Source organism: Cryptotermes secundus, unplaced genomic scaffold (assembly GCF_002891405.2).
Source record: "Cryptotermes secundus unplaced genomic scaffold, Csec_1.0 scaffold33, whole genome shotgun sequence".
NCBI lineage: Eukaryota > Metazoa > Arthropoda > Insecta > Blattodea > Kalotermitidae > Cryptotermes > Cryptotermes secundus.
This window is the reverse complement of record NW_019727088.1, coordinates 1,692,453-1,709,730: the sequence shown is the minus strand read 5'-3', so window position 1 is coordinate 1,709,730 and position 17,278 is coordinate 1,692,453. Positions and strand designations below refer to the sequence as shown.

At 35.5% G+C, this 17,278-nt stretch overlaps 1 protein-coding gene across 2 annotated transcripts in view; it reads right to left on the bottom strand.

Moving 5' to 3' along the window:
- The window catches only part of LOC111864259, a 43,719-nt gene that overhangs the window by 18,282 nt on the left and 8,159 nt on the right, over positions 1-17,278 (bottom strand). For both annotated transcript variants that reach the window (XM_023851365.2, XM_023851366.2), the window contains exons 3-6: positions 8,320-8,456; positions 6,052-6,119; positions 5,897-5,955; positions 824-1,072 (exon numbers count right to left, since the gene is read on the bottom strand). In XM_023851365.2, the coding sequence (XP_023707133.1) occupies positions 824-1,072; positions 5,897-5,955; positions 6,052-6,119; positions 8,320-8,456 (513 nt within the window). The remainder of the gene's footprint in view (positions 1-823; positions 1,073-5,896; positions 5,956-6,051; positions 6,120-8,319; positions 8,457-17,278) is intronic.

Here is a 17,278-nt window from a genome sequence, read left to right as displayed (position 1 = left end):
ATACAAAACTATAATTTTGCCTGTGGTTCTGTATGGGTGTGAAACTTGGTCTCTGATATTAAGGGAGGAACATAGACTGAGGGTGTTTGAGAACATTTGAACTGAAGATGGATGAAGCGACAGGAGGTTGGAGAAAACTGCATAATGAGGAGCTTCATAACTTGTACTCTTCTCCAAGTATAGTTAGAGTGATCAAGTCAAGGAGGATGAGGTGGGTAGGGCATGTAGCACAAATGGGGGAGATGAGGAATGCATATAGGATATTGGTGGGAAAGCCAGAAGGAAGCAGACCACTGAGAAGACAAAGGTGTAGGTGGGTGGGCAATATTAAAATGGATCTTAGAGAGATAGAATGGGATGGTATGGATTGAACTGATCTGGCTCAGGATAGGGACCGGTGGAGTGCTCTTGTGAAAACGGTAGTGAACCTTCGGGTTCCATAAAATGCTGGGAAATTCTTGAGTAGCTCCAGATTTGGCTTCTCCTCAAGAAGGGCTCAGCTCCATAAGTAAGTAAGTGTCAGTTTGAACCCAAATCAGGGCAAAGACAATACAAATGCTTTCATGATTTTGTTCGGTTTTTCCAAGAACCTGCCAAGTCAATACCTCAAATTACATCTGAACCACTTCCTCAAGTTCTGCATTCACTAATCACATTATCTGATGCTATATAGTCTGAATTACTGACTTAAATAAATCATAAATAAATATGAGACTGTGGTTGACATTTGTTAATTTCTACCCTCAGTTTAAGCAAATCTAACACAAATATCATGTATATAGTTCAACACTGCAACCACTAAGTGACAAAGCAATTAACATACATGTGATTTAAAGAACTTCATCAAGTCCTTGTCCATGCAAATCATTCTGTACAATTTATCTCCCCAACGATCATGAAGGTAGCATTCATACAAACTTGGACCATGGCCATTCTGTTGACTCCAGTGAGCAGGGGGACTCCATTTTGCTGGAGGAGTGCGTGACCTGATTTGAGGGGCATGTTTCCAACGTTGATATAGTACCACAACGGAACCCACAAATCTTATGTACAATGGAACTGTGTCAAGTGGCTAATAAGAAATAAAAAACATTACATATTATTTATTGACAGACTGTCCATTTAGATTAAAATGGTAGCAGATAAAATACACACAAAGAACACAGCAATACACTGGATGGAAAAGTATGGATTACAATAGACCTATGGTTATTTCCAGCTCTTCATCAAGAGCACAATTCTAATACAAAGACTGATCTAAAAACAAGGTTTCAGTTACAGAATTGGAATTAGATTGAAATATTCAATCATTACCCCTGTGCATAAGAAAGGCGACAAAAACAATGTATCCAATTTTAGACCAATTTCCATATTAGCATCCTTTTCTAAGCTATTCGAAAAAGTTATATATGAGATTAATGGATCACTTTTTCTCAAATAGTCAATTTGGATTTAGAAAAAATTATCAACCATAAATGCAACTTACAAATTAATAAATGATATACTGATGGCCTTGAATAATAAAAGGAAAAGTGATGGTATATTTTTTGACCTGGAGAAGGCTTTTGATTGCGTGAACCATGATATTTTATTAGCTAAAATGGAATACTATGGTGTTAATGGGGTGATGTATTCTCTAATTAAGTCATATTTAGAAAATAGATACCAAAGGGTAAAATTTACAATAAGTTGTCAAAATTGGGGCAAAATTAATATAGGTGTTCCACAAGGATCGATTTTGAGACCACTGTTATTTCTGATCTACATAAATGACTTACCATCTTTTATACTGCATTCTGACCCATCGAATACTTCTACTGTGCTATTTGCCAATGATACAAGTGTAATAATAAATAAATTAAATTTTATACTTCTGGAAAGGAAACTCAGTATAGTGTTTAGATTAATGAATGAATGGTTTAATTTAAACATGTTTTCCTTAAATTTTGACAAGACTTGCTGTGTGCATTTCTTAGCTAAACAAAACTTTACTAACAAATGAAACACTGAGTATGAAAATAAATTTTTATTACAGTTAAATGAAGTACAATTCTTGGGTATAACACTGGATAACATAAATTCTTGGAAAAAACATATAGATTAAATCATAGGTAAATTACTCGTAAATAAAGCTTGTTATATAATTAGGAAATCCAAACAGTACTTATGTATTTAAGCCCTCAAAATGGCGTGTTATGCCTTTTTCCTCTCTGTAATGTCTTACGGTCTGATTTTTTGGGGAACAGAACTCATAGTATGAGTGTTTTTAAATTGCAGAAGAGAGCTGTTTGAATAATGGTGGGAGCTGGAAACAGAGATTCATGCAGAAAATTTTTTAGCCTACTGAAAATATTACCACTGCCCTCCCAATATATATATTCCCTTGTGATGTTTGTTGTTAATAATATGGAACTGTTTACAGAAAATTCTGATATGTATGAAATACAGTGCGTACAATCAAGTGCGCGCCGCGGCAACTCCTCCCCGCGACTGCATCCGTTCTGCGGTGGTATGACTCACGGCAAATTGCAGCCGCGGCGCGCACTTGATTGTACGCACTGTAGTAACTAGAAATAGTTCAAATTTACATCTCCCCTTATCACATCTAACAGTATTCCAGAAGGGTCTGCAGTATCTTGGAATTAAAGTTTATAATAGTCTTCCAAGCAATATAAAACAGTTGTCCAGGAATAACAATCAATTTAAGAAGGCACTATTACAGTTTCTTCATTTACATTCATTTTATAATATAGATGAATTCTTTAATTATATGGATAAAATAACTCAATAATTGATTTTATCTGGATATATATATTATCAAGTGAATATTTTAGATTTGTATATTTATATTGCTATATTACCATACTGTTATGGTGTTAACTGAAAAATTGTAAAGGTATATTTTATTTTCTGATACACCAAAAAGTCCGTCCTTATGTGAACAAAACATAATTTGAATGATCATGTACTTATAAAATTGTATATGGAACTATAGATTAAATTATCAGGCACTGAAGAGTGACTTGTAAATTTTATATTTACATTACATCTTTTATTACACATTTATAATGAATCATACTTGTTTATATCATATAATGTTTCTGTTATATTGGACTATTGTCTTTATCCTGGGTCCTGTGACCTTGTAATGGATTTGTGGCATGTAAATAAATGAAATGAAAATGAAAAAAAGTTATAAACTCTTGATATTGGAGTTTGAATGCCTCACAGTCCTAAAAGTCTAGGGAGATTATTTTCAAGTTGGATGAGCCAAACCATAATTTTTCCACTTATGAGTGATTGCTGTATCAATTTCCATTTACCATGATAAGTCAGCAATAGTGATAAGAGGAAGTGGTATTCAGTGGTATGGTATTCACGTGTAACACAGTCTTGTGTTACAACAGATTTCGTTTCTGCAGGATATGTATAAGTTTACACCACACCATCGAGCATCTTTATATGAATCTTGCATGAAATGTAATTCCATTAGGAAGAGTCATAGGAACTTCAGAAGAAAAATTTTTGGAGTTCAAGTCCCCCCATCCCCAAAACAAACACTATTCAGAATCTTGTTAATAAAGCAAAAACAAATGGAATGGTAACAGGCAGGAAACCAAAACATCAAAGACAAACATTAAGAAAAGCTGGACAGAATCAGAGCTTGTCTTGAATTATCAGCCCTCCCATCATTTATGCCCATACATTTTGCACAGTAAGGCATGGAGGGTCACAAAGACAGCATCTGGAAAATATGTAAACCTCAAATGGAGTACCTAAATGAGGACTGCAAGCCATGAAGCTCCACTCCACTGTTGATACATGACTGAAATGTCAAAATTATTATGCACATGCAATTGAATCTAAAACTTTGAGAATTTTAAGATATCTACATTTGCTTTGTACACTGCCATACAAACGATCTGACTATTCATAATCATGATGATCGCAGTGCTTTCACGAATCAATTTGTCAACAAAATCACTCTCTCTCTCTGTCCACGGTGAAGGGCATGGTTAGAAATTGTTTTTTTAAACACACTTATTTATGAAAAACTTTAAATGAAAAAGCATCTGATATCAAAAGGGATACGTAATACACTAGAGCAGTGGTTCTCAATCTTTATGAGACCGTGGCCCAGTAAGTTCTTTTTTTTTTATAAGATGAGGGCCCAGTCCCAACAAATTTACTTGTACATACCTTTCCAGTTTTGTTAAAGTTCATGCATTAAGCTAACATAATATTAGTAATTAATTATAGCATAATCATAAAGAGTATTAGTACACTTATGTATATGGTGTAGCATGCTGAAAAACATAAAATTACATTTAAATTAGTTATCAATCACTGGACTAATGAAACCTTGTAGCATTTTGTAGTTTCCTCAGACCATCATCATTAAATTAATTTGTGCTAATTTTCATTGACATATCCCATGCTGATGACCAAAAAGTTATGTTATTCAGCATAAAATTGATTATTTTATTATTAAACTGATTTTAATGATGTTGGTTTGAAAAAAAAACGGCAGTGAGAAAAATATTTATGCACTGTAACTCACCATAGAAGTCAGCTGAGTAGGGGAAGAAGCAGAAGGATGTCAACTTGCTGGCAAAACACTTAATTTTAAGTAGCTGTCCATGTACTTACAAATGGATGCAGACTTTTTCTTCTGTGTGCTGGTGGTTTTCCCTTCATTTTGTACATCCTGGAGATCGCTATGTAGGCTTGAGGTGGATGAATCACTACTTGTTGCATCACAAACACCTTCAATACGAGATTTCTTAACACCAAAATTAAACAAAGTCCCCTGTCTCTTATTCATATTAAAATTTAAATCACTCAGGTTTCAAAACAAGCACTTACACACTGCAATGCAAACTTACGAAGAAACAGTATTCAGTATTACTAGATTTGAGAACCGGATACAGACTGCCTTGATCTTCAATTTCAGTGGAAACATTTTCTTTATACTTCCTTGCTGATTGGTCACTGACATTTGCAACACAGATGTTATTTCACTCAGTTCTGAGAACAGAGGATATGCCACCCATTGTTGTAATCAGCTTGCAGGCAATTTTTATGACTGGTCATAAACATCGGTATTGCCTTTCCCGAATGTTGAAAGATCTGGATGTCTGAAAATTCCTGATCATTCATGAATACTTCCATGTTTAAAAATATGTGGCTTGGTCAGTGACATTTGCTACACAGATTTAGGTGTTCTGTGTCTGAGCTTCTCGACACAAATATTATTCTCCTCAGAATATTTCCATTATAAAATATTTATTCATGAAAAATGCTTAGAAAATGAAAATGACAAATTCCAGAAGAGCCTCTCGCGGCCCAGTATAGTTGATGCCTGGGCCCACTACTGGGCTGCGGCCCAGTGATTGAGAAGCACTGCACTAGAGCACTGTGAAGAAGTGGCCACTGTTATAAATTGAATTGAATTGAATTTATTTACATTCTATAAATCCTAAGCAGGTTAGTACCTTTGGATACAGAACAAGTCAAAATGTTACATACATATGTACAGGCAATTTTAGCTTAAAAATTAATATAACTTAATTTTACATCATTCTCTATTTACATTGAAGTATTCATCTAAAGAGTAGAAGGAATGAGCATGTAGATAGTTCTGATAATTGTGATTACCATGAAAAAAAATATGAAAGAACTACATGTGATGGATTAATATTGAGTGAATTTGTGTGTACATTTATACCTGAACCTGAATCTGTACAGTGTCATCACTGTCATTGTTTATATATATATATAATTATATATTTCCCATCTGGATCCATAACTAAAACCTTCACCTATAAGATGTAAACACATTTTAATGCTTTTAGGTTTACTTTTGTTAGGTATTAATGTATATCATTTACATCACCTTATGGAAACCTGATATTGCATGTGCTCTCATAATTTGTGCAGCCATCATGAAGTACCCTGCAGGAAGAAATTTCAGTCTCCATTAATCCTCCAAAAAGATAATATTCTACAAACTCAACCAAATAATGGCAATTCTGTGAATAAGGCACTTACCACGCTGTGAAGCAACCAATACAAGCAGTCTATGGAGCGACTCAATTACTGAAATGAATGCTGTGAAGCTGCAAAGATAAATATTTTATAATCATAATAATATGTACTATCCCTTAACATACAACCAGTGTACTAAAAGATTAAGAACCTTGGCTAGGTATATGAGAGAGTGACTGAGCATGACTGTTCACCTGTTCGGTCCCATCTTTGGTATTTCACTTCTACACACCGAACACCAGGGCCCCTATATGAAAGTCAGTCTACCACCATTCTCATTTATTATCTACACTGATAAACTAGAAAAATAAACACAAGTTCAAAAAAGAATTTATAACACCTACTTTCCTTCGAATGCTTCTTTATATATGGTGAGGCTATGAAGAACTATGAACAAATAATTACACAATTTAGTAATTCATTTCTGTGCAGCATTTACATTAGCACAGATCCAACAGTGTTACATTTGTCAGATACAACCTCAAATTCTCAAACCAACCCTTGTTTGTAAGTCTGTTATGATTTATGTCCACATAAACTTTCATATGCCTAGCTCCATCACCATCATAGAAAACTTAAGTTACGGATTTTACTCTGCATCTTACTGTTGTTTAATGTCCTACAAAAAATTTACCCCAACAAAAGTAAACATCAGGACCCTCAATTAATTGTACAAATATTGCTCCCATCTCAGAAGTTTGTGCACCACATGACTTGAAAGCTAAAATGGTTGGCCAAACCCATGGTTAGGGCACCATAAACTGTCCTTCCCTACTTAAGTTTGACCCAACTGCTCAGCTCTGTGTGATAAGATGTCTATGCATTTGCTTCCAGCCATAACAGGGGCTATGTTCTTTCACCTATACCTCAGGTGGTTACTCATCAGCTAGGTTCAATCCCAAGGCAGTACATGTGGGGTGTGGTACACAAAGTAGCATTCAGGCAGTTCTTAGACTATATACATCTTGTGGCTGTGCCACAGCTGAAGCAGTTAGTCACAAGCTTCTCACTGCAGTTGCCTACGTTCAATTCCAATGTAATTCGTATGGAATTTGTGGCAGAGAAAGTTGAACTGGGGCAGGTTTCTCTCCGAGGACTTTCATTTTCCCCTGCCAATTATCATTCCACCAACATTCCATTTACTCAGTCTCACCCCACCCGAAGTAAAATAAATGTAACTTAAGTTATTTACTAAAATTTTCAACTGCAAAGTGAATTAAACCTGCCCATAAAACATGTTCCTATATGAAAATCAGAGAAGAGTACATACTGGGTGGATACAGACAGAACCTTACAAAGAATCAATCCAATAGTCTGTGAGATCCGAAGCTGTCATGGCAGCAATTATAATGAGAAATACCTTCTGGGTGTGCTTGTTCTTCCAAAATGGCAGTAAACTTTCACTAGACTATGTGGTATCACAACTCATAAATACTGTGGTTTTCTGTGTTGTAACACTCCAGTTACGCAGGTGTTACCATTGTTTTGGAGCCTGTTGCCTCCATCTTCACAGTACAAGTGATTCATACATACTGCCATAACTCAAAAAAAAAAAAAAAAAAAAAAAAAAAAAAAAAAAAAAAAAAAAAAAAAAAAAAAAAAAAAAAAAAAAAAAAAAAAAAAAAAAAAAAAAAAAAAAAAAAAAAAAAAAAAAAAAAAAAAAAAAAAAAAAAAAAAAAAAAAAAAAAAAAAAAAAAAAAAAAAAAAAAAAAAAAAAAAAAAAAAAAAAAAAAAAAAAAAAAAAAAAAAAAAAAAAAAAAAAAAAAAAAAAAAAAAAAAAAAAAAAAAAAAAAAAAAAAAAAAAAAAAAAAAAAAAAAAAAAAAAAAAAAAAAAAAAAAAAAAAAAAAAAAAAAAAAAAAAAAAAAAAAAAAAAAAAAAAAAAAAAAAAAAAAAAAAAAAAAAAAAAAAAAAAAAAAAAAAAAAAAAAAAAAAAAAAAAAAAAAAAAAAAAAAAAAAAAAAAAAAAAAAAAAAAAAAAAAAAAAAAAAAAAAAAAAAAAAAAAAAAAAAAAAAAAAAAAAAAAAAAAAAAAAAAAAAAAAAAAAAAAAAAAAAAAAAAAAAAAAAAAAAAAAAAAAAAAAAAAAAAAAAAAAAAAAAAAAAAAAAAAAAAAAAAAAAAAAAAAAAAAAAAAAAAAAAAAAAAAAAAAAAAAAAAAAAAAAAAAAAAAAAAAAAAAAACACACCTCAATGTGGATCTTCACGTCCATCGAAACAACAATTCTCATTCAACAAACAGATCAACATTGCCAACATGTGTTCACGATTTCCTCACCTGTTCTCTGTTGTAAGCATTTTTAGCATATCAATAAATTCTTCTTCATGACTTTCACATCCATTAGTTATACCCGGATCAAAATTTGAGATGAAAGAGCGGAAAGATGTAACAAACTGTATCCAAAATCCAGCACCCTGAAGAAAAAAGAAGTCCACTCACTATAAACCTACTTAAATACATAGTATTACAACTATCACGAAATACAAAGCCATTACAAGGGAAACATATTCTGTTGAAAACAAAAATGTAACATTATATGAGATCTCTGTTAATTAGGCAGTTTACTACTTTCTTAACCCTCTGGGATGATATTCTATAACAAGACAGTCTGCGTAAGTTCACAAAAAAAAAACAGGACTTCTCTCTACACTGACAAGTTTTTTCTGTTTATTGTTGACTCCAAAAATCCAAACACATCTGTGTTCAAACAGAAGACAGTGTCATTATGCATAACTCTTCACTTGGATATGACTGTTGCTTTATTTTTAAGATTTGTCTAAACTTTGTTCTTGTGAACATGGTGTAACATCTGAGCTGTTCAGTGAAGTCTCTCTCTTTTATGTCTTACTCCAGAAGCATCCACTGTTCTTAGAAACATGCTTTGTTTCTAAGATGCACAAAATAATCTGAGGAACTGGATTCCATCTTAAGTGTAGGTGGCATATCTTGAAATTGGTGGGCTCTGTTGTGAGGGCAATGATTTTGCCTCAATTTTCCACAAGTGTATGAAACACAGTATAGTAAGAAGATAATGTTGTTATATACATCTACCAAGTTTAAAAGCCAGTGTTCAGAAATCACCATATTAGCTTGTGCGGTACCAACACGATAATGTGCTATGTCTGTGATTTAAGTGTATTAGATCCCCAACTGTAGCATGCCTGATAAGAATTCCATTTCAAAAAAGTATGACAGCATTCCCCATTGTTATGACACACACAAAATCACAAACACAACAAGACATAATCAGCGTTTGTGGTGTAAATACTAGCATTTTTGATGGAGTGAACAGCCAAGCCACTGAGCTGTTCCTGTGCCAGTGTACTCCAAGGGTTTCAATCTGAATGAACAGTTACTAAAATGGTCAGAACAAGCAGACAGGTGGGGATTACATGCAGGAATTTTGAAGGAAATGCATGATTCTCAATTAAAGGTAGATCAGTATTTCCTTTTACTGATGCCTTCTTAGCAAAGTCATATTTCTAGCAAGACCTAAATGCTGACAGTTGATCTGGAAGTGCTGGCAAGAGATCTGATTGATACTGACTTTACTGATCCACTGTTTTTGACCTTGGCACTAAATGGAGGTGAGTGGTCAGATTCATGTCCCAGCCACTTTACCCCTTGTATCCATTGAATAGGAGGCTGGGCAAACCCCAGAGCTGGTCTGGATGCTGTGGAGAAGAGAAATATCTCTTGACCCTGCTTAGAATTGGACCCCAGCCTTCCAGCCCATAGCCCTTTGCTACATTGACTGAGCTATCTCATTGAAGCTATATCTCTACTCTCCCATCTCCACTATGAGGTGCTTAATTAATTAAACACAGGGACAACTTTATCTCTACTGACTATACAGATTTTCTTATTTAATACATAGGTCTTCATATGTTGCAGAAATTAGTACAAAGGGCCGTATGGTTTCAGATGTATTCAAGACTTCATGAAACCCTTAAAACTGTGTTTCAGTTACATTCTTGTTGTGTGAAGTGCAGCAAAAAGCTCACTGACTTTGAATTTTTGTTTTCAAGTACAGTAAAACTTGGTTATAGCAACATCGGTTTCTGCGACACCTTGTCTATTGCGTCAAATATTCAATGGTACGAACTAATTCCTCATAAAGCAACTGTTTTTATACCTTGCTTAGTACGACATGCACAAATGCATCAACCTCGTATGTAACGTCATTTTCATTCCTGAATTTCTCTGATATCGTGGGAAAGTTCGATGTGTCTGCCCACCCTCACTTTCTCTACTTGCTGACGTGACTGTCCTGGAAGAATACGACCGCGGGCTGCAAGAGGAGCGTGGGTTTTATGCGAAAACAAGGGTGTGGGGTGGGACTGCGTGAATAGTGCAAGAGGACGCGGCAGGTTGTTAACTGCATTCCTTTCCTAGAATCTCGTCTAACAGGACCTCACATTATCTACTTACCCTATAGTGTTCCTGCCTAAACCCAGAGAAGTGCAGTAGCGAAAACATGGCAATGAAAAGGAAAGTTTTAAGCATTGAAGAGAAAGTTAAAGTGATTCGTGAAATATTGTGTGTATTGTCAGTGAAAAGCGCTGTAATATGTCTTTGATATTACACATTTGGGCAATTCCATGTTAATGTTACGTTAGTCTGTACTTAACTATGTATTTCACTAAAAAATGCAACATTTTAACTCTGTTTTTGGTAGATTTTTACGTGACTAACATAAGGCTACTGTGGAAGTGCCCATTTCGGTTACGACATTCGTTTATAACAACACTATTTTTAGGTCCCTTTGATGACGTTATAACCAAGTTCTACTGTATCAGTCTATACCGTCACAGAGTTTATACACTCTCTTCCTTGATGTCCCTTTGCTTTTCAAAATTTTCAGGAACATCCCAGGTTTTGGCCATATTCACAGCATTCTCTGAATAATATAGCCCTTCTCTTTTGTGTTTGATTTTTATTTAGCAGCAACATTTATACAGCTGCTGGTCTATGCTGACGATGTGAATCTACTGGGTGATAATATAGATACCATAAAGAAAAACACACAAACTGTAACTGATGCAAGGAAGGAGGTTGGTCTAGAAGTAAACACAAAGAAAACTAAGTATATGTTGCTGTTTCATCACCAAAATGCAGGGCGAAATCATGACATAAAGATAGGAAACAGATGTTTTGAAAATGTGACAGTTTGGATATTTGGGAACGATGATAAGAAATCAAAACCTGATTCAGGAGGAAATTAAGAAGAGACTGAACTTGGGTAATTCTTGCTGCCATTCAGTCCAGAACCTTTTGTATTCTCGCCTGCTGTCCAAAAACATAAAAATCAGAATATACAAAACTATAATTTTGCCTGTGGTTCTGTATGGGTGTCACACTTGGTCTCTGACATTAAGGGAGGAACATAGACTGAGGGTGTTTGAGAACAGGGTGTTGAGGAGAATATTTGGACTGAAGAGAGATGAAGTGACAGGATGTTGGAGAAAACTGCATAATGAGGAGCTTCATAACTTGTACTCTTCTCCAAGTATAGTTAGAATAATCAAGTCAAGAAGGATGAGGACGACACGGTATGTAGCACAAATGAGAAGAGGATGTAGGATATTGGTGGGAAAGCCAGAAGGAAAGAGACCACTGGGAAGACCAAGGCGTAGGTAGGTGAACAGTATTAGAATGGATCTTAGAGAGATAGGATGGGATGGTATGGACTGGATTGATCTGGCTCAGGATAAGGACCAGTGGAGGGCTCTTGTGAACATGGTAATGAACCATTAGGTTCCATAGAATGCTGGGAAATTCTTGAGTAGCTGCAGTCTTGGTGGCTCCTCAAGAAGAGCTCAGCACCGTAAGTAGGTAGGTAAGTACATAAGTAAGCAAACAAGCAACATTTATACAGCCTTTTTCAAAAGTGTGAGTTTCAGTCATAATGCTACAGTCAATTTAACCCTGCTTTAAAGTCCATTAAAGTATTCAAGAAAATATTGTCACATGTTGAGTGTATAACGTGACAAATAACTTCACGCCATATTGGACATAGCGAATTTATTGCACATTCGCTCTCCACACTTATACAATTCAGTTATACAATCTTAATCTTATACAATTCACTATCTGCATTGCTGTTCAACTGCATCTCGGCGAATCCATTCATCTGTCTCCAGCGACGGCTACATTTTAACTGTCTTCTTAGGCAGTGCAGTTCTGATAAACCCTCAGCCGGCCAATGGGAAAACGCCTTGCTTCCTTGTTGCCTAGTCGTCGTGTTTACAGGTGTTGCTGGGCAACGCTGTCGAGTTGTTTACTGCTGCATAGCAACCGCGGCATCCCCTGCTACGTCACCAGGGGGGAGGGTGGTCGGAGTGTTCACTGGTCTGTTACCGTAGTAGCGACAGCGCTCCGATGCCGCCACGTCACCGCTGGCGAGGGAAGGGATGTCCTCCATAGCACAATGCGTCACAATATTATCAACTTACACCCAGTACTTATAGTCGTATTTTCAGTACATATGTCACATATCAATGGGATACACATGACTCAACAACAAACACATTATTTTATTGACTTCAGTAAATAATTTGTGTACACTGCCATCTTCCTTGAACCTATCATTGCAATTATAATAATATTTTTGAAAGAAAGAATTTCATGTCATTCTTCACACTTAATTTAGCTGGAAGCACTGAGGGTTCTATACTACATGGGAGTTCACTGTTTAGGTCCTAGGAAACACAACACTACAAAGACATGGGACAGAAGTGAGTTCAATACTTGCCTTAGGTATGTCTTACTCATCTTACAGCCCAGTTACATGACAGTAACAGATATTACATCCAATAAGACTAGGCTCCCACATCAGCTGCTTTTAGCAGAACCAAGACAGAATAATTGGCAAAGCATGGCATTAAAGTGACCAATGCTTTAATCCAATGGCTTGGTCTTACCGAACAGTTCCATGTAATGTTTGGATGGAATGAAGACTGACTTATGGAACTCTTTCCATCTTCTCATCTCTGCTTTTCCTCAGAGACAGTAATGTTAAGTTTTCCCCTTATCTTCAAATGTCTCAGTAACACGCTTCTGTTATACTGATATCTGTGCTGTGTCTCTGTGACGGTGACATATTAGTTTCTCATTGGGTGATTTTTCTAGAAACAATCCTAGCCCCAGTATATTTCTCTGCACCCATTAACCTCAATCTCTATCTGTTAAAAAAAAAAAGAGAAAAGCAGAGCTTTTGGGACATATGAGAGAACCAATAAAGAAACTAATCTCTGTTGATGTGGGGCCCATTACACTGCACTGCCTGCACATTTGAAGGATATGCCTCTGTTTAGTGTTCATTTAGGACTGTTCACTGTAATATTATATGCAGTCACTGTTCTTCATTCAGAAAACTGAAATTTGTTATTAATTAAAATTTAAGGGGTTGAGGTTAATATGACTTGAACAAGACTATATTATCACAGAACCTCAAGGTACACAAAAAGCAGGTTAGTTTCCCAAAAGTAAGATGTAAATCCTATAAATCCTATAACTAAATGCCCTTTTGAAAACTTTTAATTTAGTTAATGTGGTAACTTTTCCTACCAGAATTGGCGGACATTCTAGTACTCCCATTGATAATGTGTTCTTTGACATCACTAGATTTAATAATTTTCTTGTCTCACCTACACACAATGGATTGTCTGACCACGAAGGTCAAGTACTTACCATTGTCCTTCCCTTCACATTAATAAGAGAACATCAGTCCTATATATACAGGAAAATTAATACAATTACTGTTGTTGATTTTTTAAATCAGTTAAGCTATGTAAATTGGGATGAAGTTTTTGGAGGTAGTGACGTGATGTAACCGTACAATGCAAAGGGCTCCAGTGTTTTGTTCACGTGTGTCGGTACTTGTCGCTACATCAAAGCAGAGGCAATGCCTCACACCCCACTCCAACCAACGGGACCTGAACCCTTTCGCAGTTCCGGGATGGTAAAGTTTATGATGGGTCACAATCCCCGGACTAAACCCAAACCAGCCCGACACTCTCCTTACTTTTAGAAAGCGCCATATGTACTAATAAGATAAATATGTCCAAAAGACATTGAAAAGAACTTTTGTCACTAGAGAGAGGTGGCCCTCTAACGGTCATAACTCTCCAAATGTTAAAACCTGTCTTTAGAAAGGAGCGGCGAATTGTTTTATTAGTAGAGGAAAGGGGCCAATTTACAACACCTGATTCATCACGGGCCTACTCTTAGGAGACCGTTAGATTGAACCCTCTCAATCCACCCCGGGTCAGAAAGACGGTGAGAGCGTGTGAACCCCAACTCTCGCCGCGAAACAGCTGACCAGTGGAGGAATGAGAAATCTATCGAACCCCTCCCCTTCCTAAATTCAGCCAACCCGGAGATTTGGAAGATGGCAATGAGGCGTTCCTCAAATTGTGGCAGGACCTCTGAATATTTAAAAACGGAGAGACAGTTCCTGTGGAGAGGCTCGTAAGAACGGTTAAACTGACCGGACGCGTCTGTCTGTCTCACTCGTATGTTAAGCAAAATTAGTGTTCAAGCAACGGGTGGAATTACAGTAGAGTAATGCACTGAAATGTATCTCAGAGGCGCGCAGATTAAAAAAAGTCAATAAAGTTAAGTGGTGCCAAGTGTTTGTGTGTCCCGTGTGTTCTTTCCTCCTCCTCGTCGGAGTAAGGCCCTAAACGACCTGAGCCAGAGTCTCACGCCAACCACTGCTAGCCCGATCATCATCAGCTCCCACCCCGTCCACCTTTTCCCTTCACTTTGCAGCTGTACCCACAGTTGCTGGCGCCCATAACCATCCAGTCCAAGTCCCGGACCAGATACCCTTTCCATAGTGAAGAGAAGTGGTGGAGTTGGAGAAGCGGTGGAGCCAGCTAAAGCCGACCTAGCTGCGAGCTCCACGACCAACGACGGCAGTGGTGAGAACAACAAGAGAAAGGAAAGAAGGTAAAGAGTAACAGCAACCGGTGTGGCTTGAGGTTACACGAGGGGGATGGTAAGAGTGAATTATATATTTAATGTCTTCTTGAACACCTACTTGAGAATTTTCTATTCTTCTTTCCCTATGATTCATAAACAAAAGATAACAAAAAGTGGAAACGTGAACTGGATCACCACCGGTATCAGTCTCTCTTGTGAGCAGAAAAAAAAAGACTGAAAAAGGAAGGGAATTTAGCTCTAAAAGATTACTATTCCAAGTAATGTAAAATTTTAAACAAGTTCATTGTTTTAGCCCCCAAAATTGCTTATGACAACTATATTAGGAAATCCCATAATAAACTTGATTCTACTTGGAAAATAATTAATTCAGAAACGGGCAGAATCTCTAAACGAAACGACTTTCAGGATCTAATTAAGAAATGCAAGAATCAAAATGCTGCTGAACAAATTAATGACTACTTCATTTCTATTGGTAACAAATTAATTAAAACAGATAATGGTAAGCATAGCAATATTTTGGCTACAGAATTTTTACCATATATGCATCAGGCAATTTTAAATAATTACCCAAAAATTCATAATGAACCATCCACACCTAAAGAAATTGAAAAAATAATTAAAGCTTTTAAAACTAAAGATTCTTGTGGATACGATCAAATATCTCTGAGGATCACTAAACTCAGTGCACCGTATATAAGCTCTCCATTAAATTATATTTGTAATAAAATTTTACATGTGGGGTATTCCCTGATCGATTAAAATATTCTGTAGTTAAGCCAATACATAAAAAGGGAGATAAATCAACATTAGCTAACTACAGACCCATCTCGCTACTAACATCCTTCTCAAAAATTGTAGAGAGTAAGGTATAACAGACTCATAAATCATCTCGTGAAACATACTATTATTAGTTCAAATCAATATGGCTTCCAAGAGAATCTATCGACAGACAATGCTATATATACTTTAATAAATGCAGCTTTAACTGCACTAAATAACAAACTAAAAGCCAAGGGACTATTTTGCGATGTTGAAAAACTTTTGATTGTGTAAATCACAACATCCTTCTCCACAAACTGGAAATATATGGAATCACTGGAGTATCCAAGAAATTATATTCACAGTATCTTAAGGATAGATACCAGCGCGTTAGCTTGAAAGATAGAATAACTTCTTCTAATATCACATCTAATTGGTCTAAAATACAGCAAGGGGTACCACAGGGCTCAGTATTGGGTCCTCTGCTGTTCTTATTGTATATTAATGATCTCCCTCAAGTTACTGCTGATTCTGCTTTATCTATCTCGTTCGCTGATGATACCAGCCTCATAGTCATTGATAAGAGCCCCGACATTATGGAGACTAAACTTAATGTAACTCTTATAATCACAGATAAATGGTTTAAATCAAATTTGTTATCAATCAATCTTTTGAAGACTTTCACTATGCAATTTATAACCAGAAACTCTGTTCCTACCAAGGCCTCCACTTCTTGTAATATTAATGATATAGTGGAAGTCTCTCATCTCAAATTTCTTGGTTTGGAAGTTGATAATGTCCTCTCTTGGAAAATACATATTGATTCAGTTATTAACAAACTAACTACAGTTTGCTTATGATAAGATCTGTCAGACTATATGTCAGGGTCATCGTTGGTGAAGATATATCATTCTCTGTTTCACTCTATACTATCTTATGGAATTGTATTTTGGGGGCAGGCAACCAATACCAAGAAACTCTTTATGGTACCAAAAAAAANAAAAAAAAAAAAAGACCAGTTTGTTTAATGACAGGATATTGTAATAGGCATTCGTGCATAAATCTTTTCAGTCAGCTTGGAATTTTACCGTTGAAGTCACAATATATTTATTCAGTTTTGCTCTTTGTATCAAAGAATAGAAAAATTTCACTACTGGTCATGATGCACATAATCTCCAGACAAGGCAGAGTAGTAATTTATATCTCCCAACTTCCACCTTAACACTGTACCAAAAATGTGTTTACTTTACAGGTATAAAGTTATTTAATAATCTGCCTCTTGAAATAAAGGAGACTGTTGGGATACACACAATTTAAGATTTCTTTAAGAAGATACTTGATTACCCATTGTTTTTATGACTTGGAGGAGTATTACAGTGTTAATGAATGATGATGAAAACTAATGGTTTTATATGAATAGTACGTTAGCCACTCTATACTGAATTATATGAGTCTATCTGTATAATAGTTTTATTGTATTTACAATAATACTCATTGTCTTTTAAATCATTTATTTTATTGCTTTATA